The 18,847-nt window shown below is 26.3% G+C and overlaps 3 protein-coding genes across 10 annotated transcripts; 2 read left to right on the forward strand and 1 right to left on the reverse strand.

Moving 5' to 3' along the window:
• The first annotated feature begins 119 nt into the window (after nucleotides 1–119).
• Nucleotides 120–3,760, forward strand: LOC145972121 (uncharacterized). 2 transcript variants are annotated; one of them, XM_083100401.1, is made up of 4 exons: nucleotides 121–258; nucleotides 347–651; nucleotides 1,005–2,039; nucleotides 2,140–3,760. In XM_083100401.1, the coding sequence occupies exons 2-4, from the start codon at nucleotides 370–372 to the stop codon at nucleotides 2,902–2,904; spliced, it is 2,082 nt and encodes a 693-aa protein (XP_082956527.1). In that variant the 5' UTR covers nucleotides 121–258; nucleotides 347–369; the 3' UTR covers nucleotides 2,905–3,760. The 2 variants fall into 2 exon arrangements, with proteins under 2 accessions (XP_082956526.1, XP_082956527.1); XM_083100400.1 differs by having other exon boundaries at nucleotides 120–651.
• On the reverse strand, nucleotides 492–15,631 carry LOC145972126 (1-acyl-sn-glycerol-3-phosphate acyltransferase alpha-like). 6 transcript variants are annotated; one of them, XR_014439062.1, is made up of 9 exons: nucleotides 15,421–15,628; nucleotides 14,294–14,537; nucleotides 6,932–7,117; nucleotides 5,533–5,666; nucleotides 5,189–5,370; nucleotides 4,756–4,921; nucleotides 4,430–4,585; nucleotides 1,144–1,223; nucleotides 885–1,039 (listed from the first exon to the last, which is right to left on the reverse strand). XR_014439062.1 is itself a non-coding variant. In XM_083100416.1 (8 exons), the coding sequence occupies exons 2-8, from the start codon at nucleotides 14,302–14,304 to the stop codon at nucleotides 507–509; spliced, it is 855 nt and encodes a 284-aa protein (XP_082956542.1). In that variant the 5' UTR covers nucleotides 14,305–14,537; nucleotides 15,421–15,630; the 3' UTR covers nucleotides 492–506. The 6 variants fall into 6 exon arrangements, 5 of the variants coding, with proteins under 5 accessions (XP_082956542.1, XP_082956541.1, XP_082956538.1 ...); XM_083100416.1 differs by lacking the exons at nucleotides 885–1,039; nucleotides 1,144–1,223 and adding an exon at nucleotides 492–526 and having other exon boundaries at nucleotides 15,421–15,630; XM_083100415.1 differs by lacking the exon at nucleotides 1,144–1,223 and having other exon boundaries at nucleotides 891–1,039; nucleotides 15,421–15,631.
• App-bp1 (Nedd8-activating enzyme E1 regulatory subunit APP-BP1) lies at nucleotides 15,270–18,623 on the forward strand. Of its 2 annotated transcripts, none has more exons than XM_083100408.1 (8): nucleotides 15,270–15,572; nucleotides 15,768–15,932; nucleotides 16,036–16,207; nucleotides 16,369–16,864; nucleotides 16,938–17,071; nucleotides 17,429–17,631; nucleotides 17,884–18,020; nucleotides 18,106–18,623. In XM_083100408.1, the coding sequence occupies exons 2-8, from the start codon at nucleotides 15,896–15,898 to the stop codon at nucleotides 18,334–18,336; spliced, it is 1,410 nt and encodes a 469-aa protein (XP_082956534.1). In that variant the 5' UTR covers nucleotides 15,270–15,572; nucleotides 15,768–15,895; the 3' UTR covers nucleotides 18,337–18,623. The 2 variants fall into 2 exon arrangements, with proteins under 2 accessions (XP_082956534.1, XP_082956533.1); XM_083100407.1 differs by having other exon boundaries at nucleotides 15,273–15,572; nucleotides 16,025–16,207.
• The last annotated feature ends 224 nt before the right edge of the window (nucleotides 18,624–18,847 follow it).

Below are 18,847 nucleotides of genomic sequence, written 5' to 3' on the forward strand. Positions count from 1 at the left end.
TTTTATTAACGTGATTAACACATAAAAGATCTCATATGCTGAAGTTAAATATAATTTAATATAACTTGATTGTCACACTGATCGATATAAAAAATTATTTTTATTCATATATTTAATAAATATTAATATTAACTGAAACTTTAAATAATTCTGTAAACTGTATGTTTCAGAACAATTTCGAGTGTTTCTTCTATATATATTCTAATATATATACAAGAAAAACAAACTGATATGGATGACAGATGAGAAAAATCCTTCGTACCTTAACCATATTATTAAAATAATTTGTAACGCAAAAATTATTAATATGTAGTATAACCTAAAGAGCAGTGCATAATTTTTTTAGAATATCGATAAGAAGTTCGAATAATGTCAAAAAAGATCTACTATCGTGATCAGTACAAACTTAATCAAATACTCGAGCAAGTGAAAGCTCTTTCAGACGTAGTGGACGAACTTAGGATGGCGTTAAACGATTTGAAGAAGGCATCTCTCAACGTAAATCATCAGATAGGTTTTTTTGAATCTACAAAGAAAAATAACAAAGTTGATTATGTCAAACCGACTATATTGCGAAATATGAAAACATATTTTAAAAATAATGGAATTTGCACAAGGATCGAAACATATCAAGCCGCAAAGAATACCCAGGTATTCATAAAATATATTGGACAATGCTCTTTTTAATAACAATAATTACACAACGTTTGCTACGATTACAAGAAAATTAAATGTCATATATTTGTATATTTTTTATTATAGAAAAGTAGAAGCAGAGATAGCGCTGAGTTTTTATTACATATAACTTACAAAAAAATTTATAATTTATCTTCTTATACAAACTTAAATACATTTCAATTTTTTATGTAAGTTTTTGTTATATCTTTTGACGTAAAAATATTTTTGTTATATAAATTGTTATAGAAATGGAAAAAATATATTATGAATATATTTGTTGTAACATGTTACATAAATGTCAAACACATTATGATGTTGGTTATTAGACTTGTTGCTCAACTTCTCCAAATTATATGGTTCACTGTAAAAGAAAAAAAGATCATAAATCATCGGCACATATAAGCAGATCCTTAACGATATACGATGGTCTGAAATTTTGTAAGAATAAAATTATAAAAAACATACAAAGCATTCGAAAAACTCGACGATCCTCGAAGAGCACTAAGCACGAATGTGTGACATCCAATCAACAGGAAATGTGCGTTCTGCAAAAAGAGGAGAAGCAGAAGTCACTTAAAGATACAAGAAACGAAGAGATAACTAAAGACGCTGATATCAGCGAAGAATTAGATAATTCGGCAGACACGTCATTTACATCTGATACTTCTACACAAACAGAGATCACTATATGCTCATGGCAAGAAAACAATAAAAAGTTATCTTATCTTCCATGTCGAAATGTGATAGAAAATAGCACGCAAGTGAACCCGTTATCAATGATAAGCAATGATCGTTCTGCGATTCCTTCAGATCGATTCATAGGCGAATTACCGAAAAATCGCGCGAAACAAACATTCTTGACAAATAAAATAAAAAAATATAAAAAATGTTCATGCAGGAAACAATGTCCTTATGCATTATATAAATTGCCATGCAACAAATATAGATGCAGTACACCGGAAAAGAAAATAGACGATAAAATTAACGGATTGACACTCGAGTGCTTAAATTGCCAGAGAAAGAATAATTTTCCGACATTTATAAATGTTGATACAGCGCAAGAGAAAAATGATAGAAGTTTCGCGGATTTTTCACCCGTTAAAATTGGCATAGATAAATCTTCGATTTCTTCGCTTTCGGTGGATCTTGAAGTTAAAATTTCCAACGATCATCGCAATTCGGAAAATATCGATGAATTCTCCAAGCGAAGAAGAGCCAGAACGTATATTGTAAACAAAAAGAATATAAGGGAAAATGACTTAATTAAAAATTTTAGAAACGAGACTGAATCATCTTTCAATATAATTTCTTTATGGAAACATATAAATGAAAAAAAGGAAAAAATTGATGAAATAATAGAGGTAAATTAATACTGATGATTTTACTCGATTAAAAAAAAAAATCTCATTACAAAATTGAGATCATTTTTATATAATATTACATAAAATGTTTTATTTGCAGAACATATTATCACAAAAAAAGTATCTAAATTCTGAAGAGACTCAACAAGAATATCAAAAATATAAAACGGAGGATTTTATCGATGATTATTGGTTATTAAAAAAGAATAAACAGGTTCAATGTTCTATTTCTGCACTACAAACTCCGATATTAAATGGAAAGATATCCATAAAGACTTCAAATCTAAAGTTTCAACAAAGTGATAGCCTAGATCAATCATGCTCAAAAACGAACAAGACGAGACATACTAGTTTTCCTGAAACGATAACTCCGAAATGGATGAATGCGCAAACGCAAGCCAGCAAATGCTCGTATTTTAATTATTTAGAAAACAGACTGTCGTTTTTAGATGATTATGCAAGTGTAAAAGATACGAGCAAGATGAATGAATATGTAGAAAAAGATATTGCGAAAAAAAATAATACTTGCATTATCGAGATGGACGTTTCATCATCGAAAATAGTTTGGCCTAGAATCAAGAGACATAATATTTATTCTGCAACCCAGACTAGAGAAGCTATTAATGCTCGCTTGAAAGAATCTTTGAGTCAAACATGTGACCAAACTGACTGGCGAATTTGGAAGTCCGTAAAAGCATCTTGTCCATTTCATTGTAATTACATCTCCGCTGACAAGTGTAAAAATCCTATGTCTTATTTTATTAATTATCCTCAGTTTTCATCTAAAACACTGAATTTTGACATGAGTAGTGTATCGGGCAGACTTTATAATTATCTTGAAAAATTCGAGGATATTACTACTTGATATTTTCATAATCGTAATATTATATTATTGTGTGCTTTATCATTTTCGGCGTTCTTTTTTATGATTAATGATTAGAAATAGAAATAATTATATATATTGCCGCCAAATGTACACAACATTAATTAAAATATAATTTATTGTAGTTTTATAACACATTATTTTTGAGAATATATATGTGTAAATATATATAAATCACACATTTACAAAAATGCATTTATACAAATGTTATTCGATATTTTTCTCGCATATGTTATGGATTCGAAAAAGAATATACATTAACATTTCCTGATATCGCATTGATTAATTGATGTTACTTAATAAAAGCAATTTTCTTCTATCTATAATATAGTTTAAACTTAAAATATATGTATGCGTAAATGAATACATTAAAAATATATACACTGAACAAGATTTAGTTTTGTAATAATATTGAAAATACATTATATAAATATATGATACACACACATTTTATTTATATTTCGAATTATATATCTCGTGGGTAAATGGAAAAATTTTAATATAATTTAAGGTTATGAGAAAAGTACTATGCATACATTATATAAGAACATAGACGCATTAAATACAATGGCGGACGACTTTGTTCAATATTATTTATCATGAATTAATGTCACAATGCTCCTAAATTCAATCTTAGATATTTGAACAAAAATTTAACATATTTTACGCACTCGTAACATTACTTAAATATAAAAAAAACAATATTCTCTTACTATAAAAGAAATGCAATGTTATAAATTAATCACGCATGTAAAGAATTACACACACACACACACACACACACACACACACACACACACACATATATATATATGTATATATGTATATATAGAAATAACAATTGATTTCAAATATCCAGATTGAATTTTTTAACGTAATTACCATATATTTCACCTAATATTATATATACACATTGGAATACATAAATATATGAGATAATTTATACATATCGCATGATTTTACAAGAGATACAATTTTGCGTATCTATTGGAAATATATGTCATGTTTTGTACGATAGAACTTAGAAATAGAGAGAGAACTTCAATAATATAAATTAAATTTTTCTGCAAGAGGTATAAAAAGTACAAATCTCATCGATGAAACATCAATGAAAGATTATTTAAGCTTCGCGAGGAATTCTTTTCTCTGATATTTAAAAATAAACTCATATAAGAATTAATGGAAGAACAATATGGTCGATGTGACATATTTTAAATTTATGTCGTTATCGTAATAAAGCCAAGGAAAACAATTACCATTAATCGATCGACGGACATATAAAGATCTAAACGAATCTTATTAAAGAGTTAAGCTATCTATATGCGCACATAAATGTGTGAACGCTGAAAAACAATAAGTCCATGAAAATTATTAACATAATGAAAGTTATTTCTTATCATTGCAATCCCAACAGGTACCGTTTCGCGAATTCATCAATTGTAAATTCGTCAATTGATTCTGATTACATTTTGGACGCTATTTATTCCGCATTATTTTTATTACTCACACTTTAAAGTTTGGATTTGTTCTTCGAGGCATTCCGTGGTAGATTTCACGAAAGTTTTATTCATAATTTCATACACTTGCTCCATAAGCTTTGGAAGATCGTCTTTCGTCAAACCCGCGGTTGGAATAGGCGGTAGAATTGTAATATAACTAGTTCCTAAAATAGAAAGTTTTTCTTTTAGAGAGATTTGTAATATATAAGAGAATTTAATTATATATGTATTGTATAAGAGAAAAAATTTCTTAAAAAATACAGAGATTTAATATTTATTTTTAATTATTCAGTTCATTTATAAAAAGTATTTACTTTCTTTATTTTTTATATACCTGAATAAAATCTCTTTAATTTGCCATCTAAGAAGTAGTATTTTGACACAACAACAGGTTGAATTGGCATTTGAGATTCAATCGCGACATGAAAAGCTCCTTTTTTGAAAGGAAGTAACGAATTACCCGAATGCCGATGTCCTTCGGGAAATAGAAGAAGTTTCCGCTAAAAAATTCAACCAAAAATATTAATACATTTTTCGTAAGATATATTTAAAATAATAATCTAATTATTTATTGATCGAAAATAAAAATAAAATAAAATTAATTTATATATAATTTATGTACATATATATATATATATATATAGATAAAATATGTTCATTTATATATATTTTCCATACATATTCATATTACATAATTTAAATAATTTATTCTTTAGTTATATAGTATTCTTTAGATATTTTATTAGAGAACTTTGAACAAAAATCACCTTTGTCAAACGAATAGATTCCGCTGTAGCGTTAATAATTCGTTGGGCTTCTTCAACGTTTTTTCTGTCGATAAATACTGTTCCCCAAAGCCAAGTCGCGAGACCGAATGGTCCAAGGTACATAATCTCTTTTTTAGAAATAACAGTGCAATTCTCCATCGCTAACCATAATTCACCTAAAACTATATTGACTAGTTTTATTATACGTATCTCTATTATTTTTGATAAAAGATATGTCTTCTTATATTTGCAACACATTATTTTCTCAGATTTATCAAAATATTCTTTTTCTTAACGTAACGAAGTAAATTTAGAGAACATTTGTAATAACTGATTGTAGTTACCACAAAGATCTAGGGAACTCTGATGATTGATAAGCACGACACAGCCCGAATCTTTGAGGATGTTCTCTTTACCACGAAAACGAAATTTGATTCCAATGATCTTCGCTATTCTTACTACACATCTGGCTGGCATTCTGAAAGATTTCATTTTATATATATATATATATATATATATATATATATATATATATATATATACATACAGGGTTAGGAAAAAGTCTGGATACGAAAATTTTGGAAACTAAGGGTTATGGAGGAAAACTTCAAATACAAAAGTTGTAGGATATCAAACGGAGCATCTCATGGTAACCTTGACTTTGACCTTGACAGCGACCTTGAGGGTTGTTTCAAGGTCAAGTTGTTTTTTTTAAACGGGAACCCCCATTTTTTATTACTTATTCTTGTAGCTTATCTCGAGAGCTTTCCAAAACACTAGAATAAAGTATTTCTTCATTGAATACTTTTCGAGTTATGAGGTTTGAAATTATTTCTTAATTGTACATAAACCATAAAATATCTAGTAAAATATTCATTTTTCGATTATCTTACTTTAATACTTTTATGTACAAAATAATGAGAGTAATCAATTGGTGTAAAGAAAAAACAGTTGTTTTTAAGAAAAAATATGTAATTTGCAATTAACAATTCTATATTTTTTCTTAAAAATAACTGTATGTTTTCTTCAAATGGGAAGACTTCAACCTCAAGTTCGCTGTCAAGGTCAAAGTCAAGGTTACCATGAGATGCTCCGTTTGATATCCTACAACTTTTGTATTTGAAGTTTTCCTCCATAACCCTTCCCAGTTTCCAAAATTTTCGGGGGTATCCAGACTTTTTCCTAACCCTGTATATATATATATATATATATATATATATATATATATATATATATATATATTTCACATGCATATGTTATAATCAAACCATAGCACCGTGTAGCATAGGCGCTCTAAAGATTGAGTTATCAATGTGCAACCAAGCGTCTTGGTCAAAGATCGAAGTAACTTTGTATTTCCATTTTTGATTGATGTATTTTAATATCTATACTAGTATTGACTCAGAGTGATTAGCATAACTAATCAAAGTAAAAAATTAAAAATAATTACTTTATCTTTGGTTAGTCAATTCCAAGGATGATTATAATGAGGCTATTTAAGTCCGATATGTGCCTTGCGCATGCATATTCTGACATAAACAAAATTATATAACATTTATTACATAACACATTCGTGTAATATTTTACCAAAGGTAAATTTATAAACTTATTCCACAGTTGATCATTCAATCCTAGACATGCTCGTGCTACGATGTTTTGACCATAACACATACACATATTTATATTTATATCTCATATTTCAGGCTCAAAGATTTGATTTTATTCACATATATGAGAACTTACAGTGCATTTTTCCAGCTACCGATTCGAAACAGCATGAACGGTATCCATAATCCTGCAGCTAGTGCGCTCGCTACTATGAAGAAGATGAACTTCGCTCGATATCTCACTCTCTCGCTCAAGGCACAAAGCATCACAAAGAGAAATATCAAGGCAATGCCGCTTGTTGTATAGATGCCGCATAATACACTGATATCGTAACATTAATTATATTATGCATTAAATTTGATACTTAAAAATTAAAAATTAATAAAGAATTAAAATTAAAATTGACAGAGAAATGAAATCATAAAAAAATTATATCTAAATAAAAGAAAATCTATATTAATTTGTTCTTTATTCATAACTATGAAAAAATGATACGTTTTATTTTTAAAAAGTTTGCCTCAAAAGAAAACCACGTTCGTTTTTTTTTAAGGCTTATGTATAAGAACTCATGTGCATCGTTGCACACTTATGCTTATAAATTTATTAGTCGTCGTCATCGTCGTCATCGTTGTCGTCGTCTTTCTCTCTCTCTCTCTCTCTCTCTCTCTCTCTCTCTCTCTCTCTCTCTCTCTCTCTCTCTCTCTCTCTCTCTCTCTCTCTCTCTCTCTCTCTCTCTCTCTCTCGCTGTCTCTCTCTCTCGCTCTCTCTCTATTTATGGTTAATTAAAAGTTTATAAAAAGGCTTTAGTTAATTAAAACACACTTTTAATAGTTGTAATATTAAGGCAAGATGATATACACGAGATACTTTGATGTTTTTATGCAAATCTTTTTTTCTCTTTCCTTAGTGATTTGTCTGCGAGTTAAAATTGGAAGGTTACTATTATTCTATATGATTTTTATTTTCTCAATTTGTTCGCAACAATTTAAATTGTTCACAAATAACTGTTCCGTGTGTGATCACAAAGATGATCAGACCTGATTATTACGTAAACTTCTTTTATGTATACATAATATCATTGGATAAATTGTCGGATCGAAAATCTTAGTTTTGTATGGAATACTTTTAAAATAAAAAATTTCTTATGTAAATAGATTCATAAAAATATGAATATTAATATGTTGATTGCCATGCAAATTTAATTTAATAAAAAATTTCTGATGTAAATAGATACATAAAAATATGAATATTAATATATTGATTGCCATGCAATTTTAATTTTACGTTTTACCGTGAAGGTCACAGTATATTTTTTATTATTATAAACATGTAGAGTAAAAATATATTGAGATAAAATATTGAGTAATATTATCAAAGATTATATCCTTAATGATAGTGCGTTAGTTAATAATAGTGACTAATAGTCATTCATGATCACTGAAGTCACACAATGCATTCGTTCTCTCTTATAAAATCCAAATCCGATTAGTTGCTTTATGTTTCAAGTCGCATAACTTCATTAATTTTTCAATTCGATAAAGATTCTTTCTTGTTACGCAATTACTAGGCACAATATATAATTATATAATTAAATGCTTATTAAACCCATTTATTTTGTTATACCTTATTTTGTTATACCAACTGCATAACATTAATTTCTTATTAGTTATTGCGAAAATTGCAAAACATAGACATAGAGAACTTTGCTACTCGGTTTAACTCACTATACATGAGAGGTGATGCGATTAATCTGTATATTATATATATAAATACATAATTAAGTAAATTATTAATTTTGTATGTGTTCAATAGCGCACTTTTTACTTTATACTGTTATCTAATTATTGTATTTACATTATTTAAAATTGTTTGTTCGATGGTATTCATTTTATTGTAATTACTTTTAAATTTAGGCATGGATAGCCATCATCAACATATTAACAATATTTAAGAATGATAGCTGAAAATTAAATCATTCCTATTCCTTATAATTTTAATCACTCCTATTTCTTCCTCTATTTCATTCTTGTTTAATTAAATATTATATACACTCAATTCCAAAAAAAGCGGTACACTTAAAATTTGGAAAAAAATCACCAAACTTCAAATGACGATAACTTTGTAAATAATAAAGATAGAAAGGTCTATAAAAAATGAAAATAAAGCTTGAAATCTCTACTTTAAAACTAGGTTCTCCGAAATGTTGCGAGATAATATTTTTAAAAATGACGGATGACGAAACGAGAACATGCAAAATTGAAAAATAATTGTTTGAGTTTGCCATGACACGTGGCAAGAATCAAATGTCGCAGGTCAATGGGGTCAAAAGTATATGATAGTACAGAGATTCCTCTTTAAAATGCTTTTTTGTTTATCTCGATACGATGATTTTTCACAGAGTTATACGCATTTAGAGTAAAAAGCCGCTTTTTTCTTCAAATGCATATAACTCGGTGAAAAATCATCGTATCGAGATAAACAAAAAAGCATTTTAAAGAGAAATCTCTGTACTATCATATGCTTTTGACCCCATTGACCTGCGATATTTGATTCTCGCCACGTGTCATGGCAAACTCAAACAATTATTTTTCAATTTTGCATGTTCTCGTTTCGTCATCCATCATTTTTAAAAATATTATCGCAACATTTCGGAGAACCTAATTTTAAAGTAGAGATTTCAAGCTTTATTTTCATTTTTTATAGACCTTTCTATCTTTATTATTTACAAAGTTATCGTCATTTGAAGTTTGGTGATTTTTTTCCAAATTTCAAGTGTACCGCTTTTTTTGGAACTGAGTATATATATATATATATACATATATATATTCATGTGATATCTCTGTGTTTTTTTTGGTCTCTCAACAATGTAAGGATGCAAAGTGCAAAGTTCACACATTTGCATCTACATGTAATTAAAGATTTTGAATAGCTTCTTTCGATAAATCTATATATGTATATAAATAAATAAATAAATATATATATATATATATATATATATATATTTATTTATTTATTTATATACATATATAGATTTATAATCAATATTACTCGATATATTTTCTTGAAAATTAATTATAAAAATTATAAAAATATAAAACTATACCTATACCTATACACAGCATATATAAAACATTGAAATTCAAATCATGATTTATATATTTTAAACAGTATAATTTTTTTATAATTTATAATTAACATTGTGACTTAGACTTGAAGACAATGTTTAGTTAATATACATAATCGATTTTATTATTATCGACAACTAATCGCGATACGCAACACAAAATGATAATTCAGTTTTTTTATTCGTTTAAAGTTCAACTTCTTTTATCATATTTTTTAATCACTGTTTTTTAAATATTATCGAAAGAAGCTATTCAAAATCTTTAATTACATGTAGATGCAAATGTGTGAACTTTGCACTTTGCATCCTTACATTGTTGAGAGACCAAAAAAAAACAGAGATATCACATGAAAGTGAATATAAACAGATATATATTTTTACACATCAAATAGATAAAAAAATGAAATTAAGAAATTATTTGCTTATAAAACCATAATGCATAATATGTATTATAATTTGAACTATAATAAATATATATATATATATATATATGTATATATATATATATATATATATATATATATATATATATATATATATATATATATACATACTTGTTTATTCAAATTTAATTTTCAAAATATCAAACTATACTTATGTATCAAATAAATATAGTTATGTATGTTATTATAGTATATACAATAATTTATATTATTATTATAACATTTTAATAATATATCACTTGTTTTATATAAATTTTATATTTCTTTTATTTTGAGTAAATTATATAATATGTGAATTATTAAACAAAAAAAAACTAAAATTTAATACACAGCAAGTTGTAATATTTCATGTAAAAAATAATAACTATATGTGACAAATAAAATCTTAAATTAATAAAATTCATATTATTCGTGAATAAATTTTATTATATTAAAAATCTTGTGAAAAGCATTTATAAGTTTTGTCTTTTTAACCAACGACATATTTATATTATAGAAATTTTATTTATATTTATATTTATATTTATATTTTTATTTTTATTTATATTACTTCCATTTATAGAAAAGTTATAATTCCCATTTTTCAAAATAAATAGTTGTCCTGGAAATCATTGATACAATAAGAATGGAAAAACAATAAGAATTATTGTTATATCTTCTATAAAATGTGCATCTGATAATGTTATAATTAACTCATTGTATGTTCATTAACTGACTCCTTGTGATATGCAAGAAAATGCAATTTCTCAATAAGCAGTTATATTTTATCAATCCTTATGTGATAGCGTCATGACTATCGTTGATTAATTTAAATCATTCCACATTTCCATTTTAACTACGTAAGGTCAGGTCATCTATATTGCAAAGTAATCTCTTAGTATATTCTCCTTACATAGATAAAAATACCATTTTGATTCTATATTTCCGCTCTTTTATTTATATTATATAATTTCGCTATTTTCTTGTGAAGAGTTCACTACGCGTTTCTTTACGCGATTCAAAATTTGTTAAATGAATGTTTAAAATTATTTCGGAAGTTATTCGAGAATTTTTTTAAATTTAACTATTTTATTTGCGTCGTAAACCTTAAATTTATCCGAAAAATAATTGAGTTGTATTTTTTAACAATTCCTTATAGTCAAAATCATATTTTTCATACAGATCCCGATTACGATCCAAAAGAAAGATAAATTTGTAAATTTTTAATATTGCATTGATATTTTGAATTAATAAATATATTTAATTTATAATGGAATTGTGTGCGAAACAATTATAATTTCTAAGATTTGAATTTCAATAGGTATTATATTCAAATAATTGGAATATACTTCTTTTAACTGTGGTACTTAAAAATACGGTAACATTTATTTCAAGGTAAGATTATGATTTGCAGTATATTCTATTAGAAATTTAAAATTAATTATATATTTTCTAAACCAACTAATGTTACTTAATGTTAAATTTCATTATTAATATTTGTAAAATTACAACAATTTTTTCATACTATAAAGGAAGTTACTTGAATTTTTAAATTGTATATTTTTTCAAAATATCCATTTTTCAGAAATTTACATTTTAAATTAATCGATAAATATCAATTTTGTGTGTGTGTATGATCAATTTCAAATTATTTAAACTACATAATCTTAAAATGAGAGAAAATTTAGAGATATTGGTATAAAATCTGATAAAATAATTGTATCTGCTTGTAATATACATTATTTTTACAATATATATTATGACATAAATACAACAAATTATCTCTTAAAGTAAAGAGAGATAATGAGAGATGAAAGATTTCATGAAATTACTATTTCTTGCTATTATATTCATCGTAATAATATTGCAGCTTTAATCTTCTATTTATAATATGAAGCAAATAAATAATTATCACAGATATTACGTAGATCATCCGATCGCACTAGAGGTCAAAATTCTTCTTGACCGTTACTCAAGTCCTTTACTCTTTCAGTTGACGAACGAGTCAATTTATTCGTTAAAGGTTAAACGATTTCATTCAGTAAGTTTCAATTTGAGTCGAATTGTCGAAGATAATATCTTGAGATACTTTAATTTTTTTAATTCATTATAATTCCTGTTTTCTATATCAAGTTCATAATAAACATAGAAAATTATTCTATCGATTCAACCATTTATTATTTAATATTATTTATTATTTAATATTACTATTTAATATTACTATTTAATATTACTATTTAATATTACTATTTAATATTACTATTTAATATTATTTATTATTTAACGCGTTGAATGTAAAAACGATATAAATGAATAAAATATATTATCTTACGATAATATTTTCGATAACGATTTACTATTTTGAAAGATGAAAGATAATTAATTTCCTGAAGCAACACATTAACGCGTAATATATATGTGCAAAGTATGAAGTACAACATGTGGAGAGCAGTGAACAACATAGTCCGATCGAAATTCAAGGAACATAGTCCGATCGAAATTCTATACATAATTGAAATATATACTCACACCAGTGGAGATAATACACGGATAACATACTTCATCAACACACAAATACATCTATTACATTCATATGAAAGTTCCTTTTTTTAGGTATATAATTTTCACCATACCATATTATTTATTAATAGTACTAGTACTATCAATAGATAAATAACATAAAATAGATAAATGAAACATGTTTTGTGCAATCTGATAAAATAAGTGAAAGTGTGTTCAACTTGATAAAAGACATATGTTTTCCTATTATGCACAAGATTGTGCAGCATATGAATTAGATCGATTTATTATTATAATAATGATAAGATTTTATGTTGACAAATAATAATGTGTAATAAGTAAACTTGTAAGTAAATTATTTTCAAAATGTAGATTATTATACGTACTTATCTGCACTACAGATAATAGTAATGATAGAGAGAGAATGTGTTTTGTATAATATAAAAACACGCTTTGTATAATATAATTTTATGGTATAGTCAATAATAGATAATAGAAAACCATAATAGATTACAGAAAGCTTTACGCTTATGTATGTCACTATGTATATATGTGAGACTGAAACATGTCATTGTAAATTTAACATAATACAAATTTCGTAAATCCGTCTCTTTGTCGATTTAAATAAATTAAATTTAATCATTTATTTATATTTATTGTTATTAAATAGATTATTATTTGCTTATCACAAATATATTTAAAATATAAACACAGCAAACTTCAAATATAAGTGATTAATTTAATATGTATTTATATTTAATTTAGATTAATATTTTTAATTATTAATAAGAAAAATTATTTTAATTATTGGTATGTAAGCTATCTATATAAATATTTAAATAATTCATTAAATGAGCATAAAAATCTATTTTTTTCTTAAGGAATATTTTTTTAAAGAATTGATTTTTAATAAAATTTAGTAAAACTTTAAAGATTCTATAAGCTACAAATTATGTTTCGATTTGTATGAATAAAAATTTGTCATTTGTCTGATTAAAAAAGAAAAATTTCTTTTTAAACTCTCTCAAATATTTTATTTCATATAATTATACCGCTTATATCATGAAAATCAGAGATTTATTCGTAATTATTATCCTATTTTACTGAATATAAAAAATTAATTTACTTATTGCGTCAAATAGAAATGAATATTTTAATGAAGAGAATTCATTGGAAAGAATGAAGAGAATTCATTAACCTTATTCAATTTACCTTTTTCGTTTTATATATATTTTCGGCTCACATATTACACATAGTTCGTGTAGCTTATGCGTGTCCTTATTCTCAATTTTTTCATTCGATAAACATCAATAACGATCGCGTTAATAATATCATAGCGTGTAACACTATTTTATTTTAATTTACTCTGTTCAATGTATTCGGGACAAATTAGCCGAGCAAAAAAAAATAATATTACAGTTGATTACTCACGTCTTTAACATGATGTTCAGGCACGTAGCGTTCGCTGCGATTGATCAAAAACAACTGTCAAATGCTAACAACTGCAACCTCTCTATAGTGACCTATAACATAATCATAGATGGCACGTGGTTCATCGAACGATACATCGAACGATGAGTCGACAAGTTTCGTAAATCTTCGAGACAGTTCTCGCCTTTTGAAAAGCACCGTCAATGGAGTTTAAGTATACACTTGATATTCTCAGATCAATAATCTATAAAAGAAAAAAACGAGATGAGATAAAAAGAAGAAGAAAGATCGTATATAAAGACAGACAAAAAGAAGAGAAACTCTATACAGTTGTTATTTTCGAAACAAGAACGAGAAGAGGAGGAAAGCAAGAAAATAGCCTACCCCTATGTCTAAAAAAAGAGAGCAATAAATTATTTTAAAAAATATATATAATTATTAATAAATTAATAATCATAATTATTAAAATAATTATTAATAAAATAATAATCATAATTATACGAGGTTATTTTTTGCAAATTAAACAATTACAGATAGTTAATATAAATAAATATGAATATAAATAATTAATATAAATAGATAAATATAAATAATTAATATAAATAAATAATTAATTATTTGATTCTCAGATATAATTTGAACTTTTCCCAAGAGAAATAGCTCAGCTTTATTATTATTGTTTTATTATTATTCTCAGCTTTATTATTATTGTACTCAGCTTCTAAATATTTATTAAAATCTAAATGTATACATAATATACATTATAATAATTGCCGTGAATCAATCACAATCACTCATCTTTTGCTAGTGAATCGTGAATATATTGTAAATTTTTCATAAATTTTATTGTACTTTACTTATTTTACTTTACTTCTGTGTTTATATTAATATTCAAACTCACCTATTATTTATAAAATTAATAATTCACTGCTATATGTATATGATATGTCTACCACACATTCACGCAACATTATAAACTACACAGGCCGTGTTCCGAAATTACTGCCAGTACTGCAAATTCTATAGTGCACGTTACGTATATTATATATTTTCAGTGCTGGCAATAAACTGGCAGCAATTTCGGAACACGGCCACAATCTACACATACACGTAAATCTACCAGTTACCAGTCTATTACCGCTGCTGTGTTCGTGTGGTTGTGTGCATCTCGAATCCCACTACTGTACTATTATCTTAAATTGATCTCTGCGATGGCATCTCCCGAGTCAAAATCACCTGAACAATCAGAAAAAAATCGAAAATACGACAGGCAGTTAAGGTACGTTAGTTATAATAAATTTTGAGGTTATATAGCAATATTTCTGCCTTGTCTTTTTTTCTCTCCTTTTCTATTTAAACAGACAATATTCTACCCTTTTCATAATTTTAATTATATTTCCCTCAAATATACTTGTTTCTTTCTTTTATTTTCATATGAGAAATATTTTATATTGTACAATCTCTTCGTTGACAGATTATGGGGTGATCATGGCCAAGCAACTTTAGAAGCTGCTCATGTCTGTCTTATAAATTCCACTGGACTTGGTACAGAAATATTGAAATCGCTAGTACTTCCAGGAATAGGAGCATTCACTATAGTCGATGGCAAGAAGATTACTGTTGAGGATGTTGAACCTAAGTATATAATATTAATATTATAACTATCAGACTATATAATATTATACTCTTGAGATTTATTTCAATGTGATATATTAAATGAATTTGAATTAGTTTTTTTCTAGAAGCAGACAGTGTTGGAAAATCTAGAGCACAAATAGCCACTGAAATGCTTTTGGAGCTGAATCCAGATGTAACAGGTGATTACATTGACGAAGAGCCAGAACAAATTTTATCCAACAGTCCAGACTTTTTCAATAGCTTTACAGTAGTTGTAGCTACTGCACTGACTGAGAAGTAAGAATTCTGACAGTAAAATATTATAAAAAATGTTAATTAGTTACACCATATAATTTGTAAAAAATATTAAGATAAAATCAACTATATTACATAACACACTATATTCCTGGTATTAAATATTTAATATATATTTTTAAAAACACATTTTGACTTTTTAGAACATTGGTCCTTCTGTCAAAAAGGCTTTGGGAATTGGATATTCCTTTAATAGTATGCAGGAGTATAGGCTTTATTGCATATATGCGCATTCAAATAAAAGAGCATACTGTTGTAGAAACCCATCCAGACAACGAAACGCCAGATTTACGTCTAGATAGACCATTTGATAGCTTGAAGAAACATTTAGATTCCATAAATCTGGATGAAATGAGCTTTAAAGACCATTGTCATATACCATATCTAATTATTCTATATAAATACTTAGAAAAGTGGATTTTGGAGCATCGTACTTTACCAAAACTTTATAAAGATAAACAACAGCTCAGAGACATGATTAAGAGTGGCATAAGACGTGATGAACATGATTCGTCTAATAGTGAAGAAAATTTCGAGGAAGCTATGAAAGCTGTGAATACATGTATAAGAGCGAGCGAAATTCCCGATAATATTAAAAATATTCTAAACGATGATCGTTGCATTAATTTAACAGCAAAGGTATTAATGACACGTTTCTATGATTTATATATGGTTTAGAAAATATGCATTCAAACTGATCGGTCTATTTTAGAGCAGCTCTTTCTGGATTATTGCAAAAGCAGTGCGTGATTTCGTTGATAACGAAGGAAAAGGACTGTTACCACTTAAGGGTACTCTACCTGACATGACTGCAGACACTGAAAAATATATTACGCTCCAACAAATGTATGAAACTGATCTTTAAATAACAATTATACATAAGGTGGTGCACAAAAAAGTAGTTCAATTTTGTGTCAATACAAATAAGAATTTAGAGAATTAATTTATTATTTAAAAAATAGCGAATATGTCAACGTAATATTAATGTAATAATTTAAATGTAATATTATATTTAAATAATTATTAATAATTATTAGATTAATCATACACACAATATGGTTACAATATTATTAATAATGTTGAAAAACACATTATTAAAACTTTTTTTATTATCACTCATGATAATCAAGATTGAACTATTTTTTTTCATATTCTACTTTTTTAAATATCTATAATTATATAGACTAAATGAATTTATTTCAGTTATTATAAGCAAGCATCAGCAGATGCAGAAGCAGTATGGCGACGTACTTTGCAATTGCTACGTCAATTGGGGAGACCATCAGATTCAATTTTAGAAAAAGATGTTAAATTGTTCTGCAGACATGCCTCAAACATTCATGTAGAGAAAGGAAGCTGTATTGCAGACGAATACGATTCCAAAGTTTTTGATACTAACATCATAGGTGATTATCTTTTCTCACAAAATTACTAAAATTAAAAAGTATTTATAATAAATTAATAATTTACAATTATAAAATGAAAATCATGTATATATATATAAATATTATATATAAATATTATATATATAAATCATGTAATTATATATAAATTATATGCAAAAATAATTTAAAAAAAAATTATATAATTATAATAGCTATATTGTAATTATGTAAAAAATAAACTGCTCTTGATATCTGATTTCATATTTTTTGCAGTTCAAAATTTGGAGACTCCAGAAAGTATGATGATTTATTATGTTATGCTCCGGGGAATGGATAAATTTCAAGCAGAATACAATTCATATCCTGGCGAATTCGATGACCAAGTAGAACCCGATATTGTAAAACTTAAAGTATCATCTTTTAATTATATTTATTAATAGAATTATTTTATTGTATTATGTAATCACAGTATTCTGTAACTGAATTACATTACAGACATGCCTGACAAAATTATTAAGCGAATGGGGATGCGGACCATTAGCTAAAGATGATTACGTGCACGAATTTTGCCGATTTGGTGGCGCAGAATTGCATTCTGTTTCGGCATTTCTAGGTGGTCTTGCAGCACAAGAAACTATCAAACTTATTACAAATCAATATAAACCTGTACACAATACCTTCATCTATGATGCTGTTACATCAAACTCTGGAACATTCTTTTTCTAAAACTGTTATGTGTGGAAAAAAATGTCTACATTATGTGTACATTAATTAAAGTAATAATACAATTTTACAGCTTATATTAATTCGTGAGTGAGTGAGTTTTTTGTTTTAGATTAAGTGACTCTTGCAAATGTTAAAGCTATTATTATCCTATTTTCATATCTTTGTTATTCTATTTTGTATTATCTTTCACACGACTATATATCTACAAAAATTTACTTAAAAAAGAAAAAAATATGTAATGTGAGTTTAATGATTTATTGTAATTAAATTTTTTTTTTTAAAGCATATTGTACATTTTTTGCAATGTCTTTTTTGCAATTCTCCCTTTTTTATATAATTCATATATATAAATTAAAACAAAATAATATATTAAATTTAAATTTCTCCTTATACATATATTAGAGAACAAGGATAATGTATTTAAAGTTTCACATTTTTAATAGAATTAATATGCGTTAATGCGATTTACATTCAGATAGTTAATTGAGTAAAGTAAAATGCTACTTGATTT

The sequence above is a fragment of the Camponotus vicinus genome, unplaced genomic scaffold (genome assembly GCF_025532165.1).
Source record: "Camponotus vicinus isolate PSW18456_S1 unplaced genomic scaffold, iyCamVici1.0 SCAF_5, whole genome shotgun sequence".
In the NCBI taxonomy this organism is placed as follows: domain Eukaryota; kingdom Metazoa; phylum Arthropoda; class Insecta; order Hymenoptera; family Formicidae; genus Camponotus; species Camponotus vicinus.

What these genes read in the sequence shown, in the direction of transcription:
- App-bp1 (XM_083100407.1), top strand. Translation starts at nt 15,505, where the DNA reads ATGGCATCTCCCGAGTCAAAATCACCTGAACAATCAGAAAAAAATCGA. An exon ending in AAATACGACAGGCAGTTAAG is followed by an intron (nt 15,573 to 15,767) that starts GTACGTTAGTTA and finishes CTTCGTTGACAG; the next exon opens with ATTATGGGGTGATCATGGCC. An exon ending in CCGATATTGTAAAACTTAAA is followed by an intron (nt 18,021 to 18,105) that starts GTATCATCTTTT and finishes ATTACATTACAG; the next exon opens with ACATGCCTGACAAAATTATT.
- LOC145972121 (XM_083100400.1), top strand. Translation starts at nt 370, where the DNA reads ATGTCAAAAAAGATCTACTATCGTGATCAGTACAAACTTAATCAAATA. An exon ending in AAGCCGCAAAGAATACCCAG is followed by an intron (nt 652 to 1,004) that starts GTATTCATAAAA and finishes GTTGGTTATTAG; the next exon opens with ACTTGTTGCTCAACTTCTCC. An exon ending in AAATTGATGAAATAATAGAG is followed by an intron (nt 2,040 to 2,139) that starts GTAAATTAATAC and finishes TTTTATTTGCAG; the next exon opens with AACATATTATCACAAAAAAA.
- LOC145972126 (XM_083100412.1), bottom strand. An exon ending in GAGTTCCCTAGATCTTTGTG is followed by an intron (nt 5,371 to 5,532) that starts GTAACTACAATC and finishes TAGTCAATATAG; the next exon opens with TTTTAGGTGAATTATGGTTA. An exon ending in ACAAATCCAAACTTTAAAGT is followed by an intron (nt 4,266 to 4,429) that starts GTGAGTAATAAA and finishes ATTGTTTTTCAG; the next exon opens with CGTTCACACATTTATGTGCG.